At 34.9% G+C, this 10,148-nt stretch overlaps 1 protein-coding gene across 1 annotated transcript in view; it reads left to right on the forward strand.

The window, feature by feature from the left end:
• The window catches only part of LOC140746651 (period circadian protein-like), a 44,683-nt gene extending 36,655 nt beyond the window's left edge, over positions 1–8,028 (forward strand). The window contains exons 19-22 of the mRNA XM_073078768.1: positions 854–988; positions 1,263–1,364; positions 2,930–3,067; positions 7,546–8,028. Of these exons, the coding sequence (XP_072934869.1) occupies positions 854–988; positions 1,263–1,364; positions 2,930–3,067; positions 7,546–7,656 (486 nt within the window). The 3' untranslated portion in view covers positions 7,657–8,028. The remainder of the gene's footprint in view (positions 1–853; positions 989–1,262; positions 1,365–2,929; positions 3,068–7,545) is intronic.
• The last annotated feature ends 2,120 nt before the right edge of the window (positions 8,029–10,148 follow it).

Genomic DNA, 10,148 nt, shown 5'->3' on the forward strand with positions numbered 1-10,148 from the left:
AAACGTCGTTGACCCATTAACGACCTATAGACTAGAAAGTGGCTTTGAGACCTTATTCTTGAAAAAAAAACCTAACAGACTTTTTGATGCTCCGTCGTTATAGCAGATGATGATTAGTTTACAATATACATAATTCGATAAATCAAAGGTGCCTAATATTGGAATCTCGAGCCGAATTTAATATAGGAGCTGCAGACGAGCATGCACTCTGATGGATAAGTAGCTACTGTCGCGCATGGATATCTGTAATCAACCTCAGACAATATTCCTGCCTGAGGTCGACCACAGATACGCCGGTACCCCAGAGGACTAAGTTGGAACGCCTCGGAAATAAATGCCCCCTTTACCACAGCCTCCAGCCAGAACACAGCAACACTAACACTACTTTTATTAGGCGAAAACAGGTGTGGCTATCTATAAATGTGTACAGAGACAAATACATATTTTTGCTTAGACATCATTAAGTAGCAAATAGTATTCCATTTTATATAAATATGCTGATGCGAACTATTAGATATTCTTTTTGATTAGTGGCCTCATTGAAAATCGGCGCTTTGGTCTTAATCTCCGACGTAGACTGTGTCGGCTCTTTCACGCTATATTGCAGCACAGATACTCTTCTACAGATTCTTTTGCTATCTATACACTAAGTTTTTTCTCATAAGCTTATTATTGTTATACATACTATACATACATATGTTAATTTCTACAATGCATGGGATTAATTAAGTGGTACTGTTTAAATATATTTTAACAATTATTAATATTTTGCTGCCTAACCATGAATAAACAACTTTTCTTTATTTCTCTCTATTCAGTTATATGATTAATTTCATACTAATTGTTATTATAGTCATATTCCTGGGCCAAAAAATCGCAGGGAGATGATACGCCGTCCATGTTAAGCTCCAATGACATGGGCTACAATCCAACGCAAAAACCTAAAAAGGTGATGAGGAGAAAAATGGAACCGCCATGGATGGAACAGGTCAGTTGTTAAAATCCAACTTTTTAACATGTTACATCTCATTCAATTTTTAAATTTAAAATACCTGTTAGGCAATGTCTCCTTGGGTGCTGGAATATAATTTTTTTTAATGTATATAAACACTTTTACATATCGACAATAAAAAAATACACCCAGTTGTTTGTTATTAAGGCACGGCAATAAAAAAAATACACACATTTGTTTGTTATTAAGGCATAAAATCAAATCAAACCAGTTAGATATTTCAATATAACATATGTTAATCCTATTTTAGGTCTGCGTTACATCGGAACTTATATATAGATACCAAGTTTTGACGAAAAGTATGGAGGAAGTCTTAAATGCAGACAAACAGAGAATGAAAAATGTAGAACAGGTAAGATACTGTTCTGTTATTAAAACACCATTAAATCATATGGGAAGTGGTTAATTTGCTGATTAAATTAGATGAGATGTATATAATAAATATAGATTTATTTCGCAGATGAACTCTGTGTACCTTTAGGGTATTTTTTTCAAACGTACGTGGATGGTCAAATCCGAAACTATGAAGGATAGTGAACATTTCTCAGGAGTTACGAGACCGATTTTGATAAAAAGTAAATCTGCATAATTGAATTTGAAAAAGTTATATTTCTTTAACGTTAAAAAAACATATATGTATAGTACAGTCCGCGAGGTCTAAGGTGAGCTTTACATTCGTGTGAGTGAACACAATAGTCGAGTCCGATAAAAAAAAACCAAAAGTAAATTTTATAATTTTTGTTAGGTACATAAGTTGAAGGTATTCTTGTATATATTTTTTAAAAAATGATAGTAAAAATATTTTCACAATATGCAATGAAATTGACTAAATAAACTTTGTAGTATTTAAACCCACCATTTTGTTACATTGTACAATTTTATAATCAAAACAAATTTTTCGCGAAAGTCTAGATATAATCAAAGCTAAGTCCGTGATTTGAAAATTGTACAATGCAGAAAAATATTAGATTTAACTACTACAAAGTTTATTTTCTTTATTTTTTAATTTTTAGTCTGTCTTCACATTTTTTTATAAAATTCAATTTCATGAATTGTACCAAGTATTAACGTTTCATTTATAGCTAATTAAAAAATATTTGTCTTAATTTAAATTACATTTCAACAAAAAATATTTTTGATATTTTAAAGTATTTACCCCATTCACATTTATTTATATTGGATGCTATTTTGCAAAAAAAAATCTAACACTAAAACAAAATATTAAATATTAAAAAATTCTGCTATACGTACAAGAAGTGAGGAAGTTGCACGATTTCCGAAAAGCAGTATAAATCGGTTTAAATCAATTAAAAGACGCATCGCGCTTAACACGTTCAGTGCCAACGACTCGCCCTGCGAGTTGACATAAATTTCGTTCATGTGCTTGGGACTCGCCGGGCGAGTCTAATGTTTTTCGCCAATGTTTCCTAAAATGCTTTGAATTACAATAGCATTGTCCACTGTCGCAGGTCTTCGACCTTTTAATTAATGATTTATTACATGACAATAAAAACATGAAATAAAATTACTTATTATTAAAGTTGACTATGTACTTTTGTTTCGGAAGAAAAGTATAACGATGGTATTAAATTCCGATTTGAGATATTTTTTAAATTAATATGTAGTGCCACCGACTTGCCTGGCGAGTTCATCGTGAAATATAGACGGCACCTTAAGAAGGAATTAACAAAATCGTATTGGCATTGAACGTGTTAAATCTGACTTCACACCTACACTATCTATGTGCACTCACACAAATGCAAAGCTCAGCTTAGAACTCGCGGACTATACATATGTGTTTTTTATTTATTTTATCATAATATTTTTTTATTATTATAGTGACATCGTGTATTATTAGTTATATTAGTTTATTGTACGCTAATGACACATACAAATCGAATTATCGTTTACTTCCAGCCAACTTTGGTGAACGAGCAACTGGGTCAGTTGTACCTGGATCTTCAGCTGGAGGGCGTGGCAGCGAGGTTGACCCTCGAGGAGGGCCTCACGAGCTCCAGTAGCTCGGAAGAAGAGACTGCAGTCAAACCGCCCAAGGTATTATACATTACCTCATTAATTAATCTAATTTTGCTAACCTAACACATGTAGCATGTAGTTCACCTGATGGTAAGTTGCTATAAAAGTACACACTGACATCTGTGACTACCATTGAAAAGTAAACTCCAATCCAGGTTGGTCTTAGACGCTTTCAGATCTTTTACCATAGTTTGTAATGTGTGAATGATTTTCTTTCATTTGGAGCTGCTTATAGTATTAACACCATCGCCACATCACGTGCCATCGGATGGACTGCACGCTCATTTGTAAATTCCAATAAAATTCATTAAATAGTTCAAATTAATATTATTTAGCTGCAGACTTACTAAAAATAATGCAGGAGTAATAATGCTTGCTTGATATTTAACCCTTAAATGCATGATTTTATTTTTAGACCGAGAAAAAATATATTTTGGAGCCATGAATATGCTGATTTAGGGAAAAATAATAAAAAAAATAGTTTTTTTTATTTTCATAGCTATTTTTATTAAAAACCATTTGTTGCAGAACTACAACACTATGCACTCACTAGACAATAACTACATATGAAAATTTTTAAAACAATTTTTGGTTGTGGTAAGACAAAGAGCTACTCCACACTTCTCACACCTGTTTTGCGTGTATCCCTTGCATCCAGGCATTTTGCATCTGCTGCGAACACAATTACCAGGCCAGTGACCAACATTATCAGTCCTTATGTCCTTAGGAGGAATATGTTGAGCTGGTCCTCTCCTTTTTTTTGCTTGTATTTCCATTTCAACACTGTTGCTGGTACTTGGCCTTCCTCTTTTGTTGCAGAGTTCAAATGAGTTATTTACTTTGGCTAATACCTCAGCTAGTTCCAGTCTATAGTTACATAGGTTTAGAACTGATGAATTGGCTTCAGTTGTTTTTAAATTTTTATACACAAGCCAAGAATTTATTACCGTCATGTCCAATAAGTGGTAAAAGATACGAAGATACCACTTTCGGCTTCTCATTGCAATTCGGTACCTCCCAATAAAGCTGTCCATTAGGTCCACTCCGCCCATATGGGCATTATATTCCTTTATTATATGTGGGCATGAAATTTTAATTCTAGTCTTATTTGCCTTGTCAAATCTTTCTACTTGGCCCACAGGTTCAGCTCCAACATATGAAGATAGAAAAGTTACAACTTTATTGTCCTTCCAAGTAACTGCTGTCAAATCAATACCGTCAAATTCAGTCATTTGCTCTTCATAAGTTCCACGAGGAACAGATTTCTTCATCATTGTTTTTTTGTCTGGCAGTTTGCAGTTCACTAGCCTGTTAGATTGCACAGTACCTAGGCTATAGATTCCTTGTTTGGCAAGATAGGTAACTAAAGGTACAGAGGTGTAAAAATTATCAAAATAAATTATATGATTTATATGCCTTGGGACACCTCTAGCAAGCCGGACTACAACATTTCCCACTGGCCCAAAATCTGGTTCATCTGGAAGCCGTTCATTCTCTTGGCCAGTATATATTTCAAATTTATGAGCATAACCTTTCACGCTGCACATCACATATAATTTAAACCCCCACTTATGGGGCTTATTAGGTAAATACTGCTTCATGAAGTGTGCCACTTTTGTGGCACACATCTGTTCATCAATTGAGAGTTTTTGTTCCATAGGAACTAAAGCAAATTTCTCATTTAGATGGCTAATTATAGGCCTTATCTTATGGAGCCTATCATGTTGTGGGTGTTCCTTGGGTAAATGTTTCTCGTTATTGTTGAAATGTAGAAATCTACGAATAGTCTCAAATCGGTTGACAGTCATTATGTCCTTGATTGGTTGAAAACCTACAGTATTTGACCAGTATAGCCGTACATTGGGATATTTTATAACAGACATGTATATCAGTATCGCCATAAACTTTCTTAGCTCAGTTTCAGATAAATTTAATGGTTTAGTCACATTTTTTTGAACGGAATACAAATTAGACTCTTCCACAATCCTTTGAACTATTTCTGATGTAATAAAATGTGAAAAAATACTATAGGGAGTACCAGTAGTAGCCTCATCCTTCAGTTCAGGTGGGTATGTAGTGTCTCCATGAAAAGCTGTCTGGTCAGAATTCAAAACAATTTTTTTTACCTTCCATACGAGTCCTCTCATAGTTGCTCGGCGACTAGCTTGACTTGTTGAGGGGAATGGAACCTGTGGCACTTGATCATTTGCTGTAGCTTCATTTATCAATGGCGGGTCTCCTGCCATGAATGGATCATTATCGGGGTCATCATTTTCCTCTTCTAATGGACTCTCAAGATCGTGAAGCAAATCGTCTCCATTTTCATAAAAATTCTCATTACCTTCTGTATCTGAGTCCTCAAGATCATCTTCCGAAATCTCTCCATCATTTATTAGAGCTAAATACTCTTCTATTTGCTTTTGATTCAAGTATGGCATCTGAAAACCAATAAAAGTGATAGTTAGTAACTAAACAGGGACATTTTCTAGTAAATGCATATTGTTGCAGATTTACAACAACAAAATAAACAAAATTTCCGAACACACCAAAAGTTTTTTTTATAACTTATAAATTGTACTGAAAAGAAGATGAATTATTACGTAAAATAACTAATTTTGTTTGAACGTACCTTCGAAAACCAAATAATTACACTGCAAAGCAAATACACAATTTTCATCCGCTCCAAAATTACGATCGGCTTTGATTTGTCAAAATCAATTTAAATTTGACAGTCGTGAAGAAAAAAAGTGTGTTGCCACTCGAATTAATATATCACCATGATAGTAATAATCCTGCAACAGCATGCATTGAACTCATACTAATAATTTTATGGTCGTTTGAATGGTATGTTGCAGTTTTACTACTTTATGCATTTAAGGGTTAAGGTCACGCCTAAGCGATGGGGCACATTTCACTGAAGTAAGTGACTTCCTAATGGTTTGTCGTTATTTATACTTTGTGTGTTTGTTTCATTGCACCCAAAGAACGCAGTGAACCTAAAATTATTACAGCGATTGTTGCTACCATCTCTTGCATGGCCATTATTATGTTGCTTACGGCTTTATTTATTATTGAATGCAATTAAAGTATGATGTATAAGGTTTTGTCATCAATTTAAACTCTTAGGCTGTTTGTCCACTGCACCGTCACCGAGCCGATACCGAGAACGAGATTAATTCGGCCGATTTTAATTATGTCGTGACGGCGATAGTTTGTCCATTGCGACCGATATCGGCGGCTTATTTTGTTCCAGCTGTCACTCGTGTGGCGGCTGTGTATGGACAAGTTCCAATGTGTTTACATTGCCGGCACATCGGCTCGTCAAAAACTCGGTGCCGATCTAGCGGTCATGCCGATCTACTCGGAATATCGGCGGCCGGGATGACGGTGCTCGGGTGACGAACGTTCGGTGGACAAGCTGCTATAGTAAATGTATGTACGGTACTTCGGCGCCGTCATTAATTATCGGTATTGGCTCGGTATCGGTAGTTGGTCGACAAACAGCGTTATTCTGGCAGGAATCTGGGCTTCTTAACATTTCTGATAATGTACAACTAGGTGGTAAGGTAAGAACCCGTCGTGGTTCAACTGTAAATATATGCGTCACCGTCCATTCCTGTAGAGGATATAATCGGGAGGATACCACAGCCGCACCTATTTCTAGTGTGAAGCAGTTTTTGCCTTTTTCCTGGAAGAGTGTGAATGCTAATTTACTTACATGTGAGGCGACGTATCTCAGTCCTTAGGGAACGTACACATACTACGTGACGTTCAAATATAGTAAAAAAAGCGCGAGATTTCTCTCGATGAATTCGACTTCGTGACAAAAATCTAAGCCCCTCCCACCTACTGTGATTGAGCGTAATATTTTAAAGACCTCCCTCCCCCTACCCCCTAAGTGGGTCACATAGTATGGCTACGTTCCCTTAAGAGTAGCAACGCATCTGCAATCGACTAGAGATGGAAAACCTGTTCTTCATAGAGTTGGTTACATGTCTATGGGCGGCTGTGACACAGTCAGTTGGTGCGGTTGTTTTGCTACTAAATGCTAAATGGTAAAAAAACACTAAGCGCTGTTGTGTTCTGGTTTAAATGATGTGAAAGGCAGAGACGCTTATTTGAGACATAAGGCATTCCAACTTAGTAATATCAGGACACTTGATCCTACCTCGGATTAGGCTTGATTCCTATCTGGGGTTGATTACAGAAGCCTGGCTGTGTCAAATTTCATGTTTATAAAAGAGTAATTACGATGAAAATTGTCTTATAGTTATATCATTGTTAATTCGCAATTTGTTAGTTATATGTTAGTTATAGTAATGTCAAAGTATTTCTTTCTTCTATCATCCCTTGGAACTGTTACTTTTAGTCTAGCTGTGCGTTAAGGTCTTTGCAAATATGACGTAGATGGCTTGTAGACAATACATGGTTAGTTTAAACTATGTTGATATTCACAGTGTTATACATATAAAACACCCATTAATTAATATTTTCAGAGTAAATACATCACTCGTCGGAGAAAGCGCGAATACAGCAAGTTGGTTATGATTTATGAGGAGGACGCACCTTTACCCCCACCAGACGCGGGCAGTTCATCCACGTCCTAATATTGTAGGCGGTTTTATTTAGAATGGACTCATATCGTTAGTCATATTATACTATTAAGAAAATAGGGTAAGGTTGTCTAGTCTCGGGACTAGAATACGGGCTACGGTATCCCCTGCCTGTCGTATGAGGCGACTAAAAGGGGGCTTCTGGGGTTGCGGGCGGCAAGGGTGGGAGCTCGAACCGTCCAGCAAGTAACCCCGGGAAGGACGACGGTGTGTGTGGCCGCATACCGTTGTAAACACTAGGTGTGTGGGAGGAGCGTAAACTGCTCCCCCAGGGAAGAGCCCGACCGGGGCATCGCGCTCGGAGGACTCCGGTTGTGTTCCATCGGAGATCCCAGAGTTCTCCACCAAGCGCCGAGGATGGCCACCGGGGGGGTTTTAGTGCGGTAAAAATCCCACATAACCCGGCGTCGCTCCCACATCGTCCAGTACCTTTTAAAGTTTTCCCCCTCGAAAACAAAAAAAAAAGGTTTAGGTTGTCTAAAAGTGTTTCAAAATATTGGAATAAAATGGATAATATAGGAACGTACGCTTGGATGTAACGCCTGTGTGTCTCCTAGCCGTTGTATGTGCTCGAATATTAGTAAATTAATATTCTTTTTTACTCAAGTCTATCTTGTCTATGTGTATTAGCGTTAAGAATTCTATGTTGTGTCTCTTCGTAGGTGGTCACATTTATTGCGACTTAAATATTAAATTCATGCTATGCATTCATGCTATTCTTCACTGCTAAACTTGCTGTGGAGACCTTTAATAGTAAAACGTTTCAATTCTAGTTATCATAGTGTTTAAATTATAGACGAACTAATCCAGATTTTTATAGTATATAATATTATAAAGAAATGTATTATTCGATAGCTTGGATTTGGTAACATTTTATTTAAATGCATTATCTATATACCGATAAATACAAAGTATTCTAGTTGGTGTCATAGTTACTGCATGTTGTCATCGCAAACTATAACTGTTCAAAACACATAAGGAGGTAACACAGAGCCCGAGATGTACGAACCCTTTTTCCACTTTATTCTCGTAAATTACAAAAACACTTTATAAACTAAAATTTTAAATGATAGCTTGTGAAAATGATAAGATTATTTGAAACAAAAAATGGGAACAATGTAACTTTTTAGTAGTAAAAGCAAATGGTTATTTTGTTGAGGTTTTGATGTTACAATGATTCGAAAACAATAACAATACAATATTTGAAATAATATAAAAAAGTCAAAATATATGAGCAAATGGTGTTCAAAATGAATCATATTGTCAGAACTCGTTACTTTAATTACATTTATTCAATAATAACATTAATTCAATAACTTTGGTTATATTTGTTGAAAACATTTTAGGAACATACATAGGTATATAATACATATATTTCGTTAGCTTCGATTGTACATACTACTCTTTCTTATCTAATTATTTTTTATATATACATAGTATGTAAATCATTTTATATGATGTATGTAAATAGAAACAGTCCCTCATTCTATAATATATTTTTATAGTTGATTTAGAACCTTTTTTTTGTATAGTTGCAGTGACCCGGTATATAAGATGTGAAAAAGTTTATGCTGATTTTGAAACTTTTTTGTTAATTTTATGAAAGCGTTTAGTTTTAAAGGGAAAGTATCGTTGGTAAATTATTATTCTTAGGTTTATTTCGTAAGGTTTTTATACAGTAAAGTTGCATAGTATTTAATTTTTTTATTGCGGTATACGTTTTAGTATTTCAAGGTTTGGTCCGTTGTTAGTCACATTGCATTGTTAAATGTTGGAATTCAGTTTAATATTGGCAATATACGAAAATGATTAAGTGATTTTAGTGTTTTAGTTTTTTGAATAATTATAGCCAGCTGTTGGTACAACATAAATATTTGAGTAATTTCTATAGAAAAATGTAGATTTTTTTATGATTTACTTCAATAAGCTTAGCATACGAATACTTAATAAATTATTTTTCACATAATTTTATCGTGAATATTATGAAGAAATTACTGTTTGTGTTCACTAATTGTAATAATCGTTATAGGTAGTTTTTTTATTCTTGAATTTAAGTTTTTAACATACAGTTATACTGCACTCTTAATTATTCTCAATTATGTTTTATAAATATTAATGCTACGTTATTTATAAGATTCAAACGTTGTTATTGTGGTCCCAAATGTTTTCAACAGATTAATTTAAGTTATTGGGTTAATTTGAAATATATTACGCAAACTACAGTTTTGTTTGTTGTTATATGTGTGTTATATTTAATTTTATGTACAGGCTAACTAAAACTTGAGGTTTTATTTACAAAGAGGCAGAAATACAGCTGTTGCTAACCTATAGTAGGGCTCTAATAATTTTTGGGGATAGTTATAGATTAAATTACTGGTAGTTGCTACTTACCATCAGATGGACAACACTCCTATTTAATGCTTCTATAAATATCAAAAAAAGGAAAAATGCGGCTACGCATGTAAGAAGTTATCCTTCTTTGGCGT

This window comes from Epargyreus clarus, unplaced genomic scaffold, assembly GCF_041222505.1.
Source record: "Epargyreus clarus isolate Ecla_fem2 unplaced genomic scaffold, WU_Ecla_fem_2.2 ptg000013l, whole genome shotgun sequence".
In the NCBI taxonomy this organism is placed as follows: domain Eukaryota; kingdom Metazoa; phylum Arthropoda; class Insecta; order Lepidoptera; family Hesperiidae; genus Epargyreus; species Epargyreus clarus.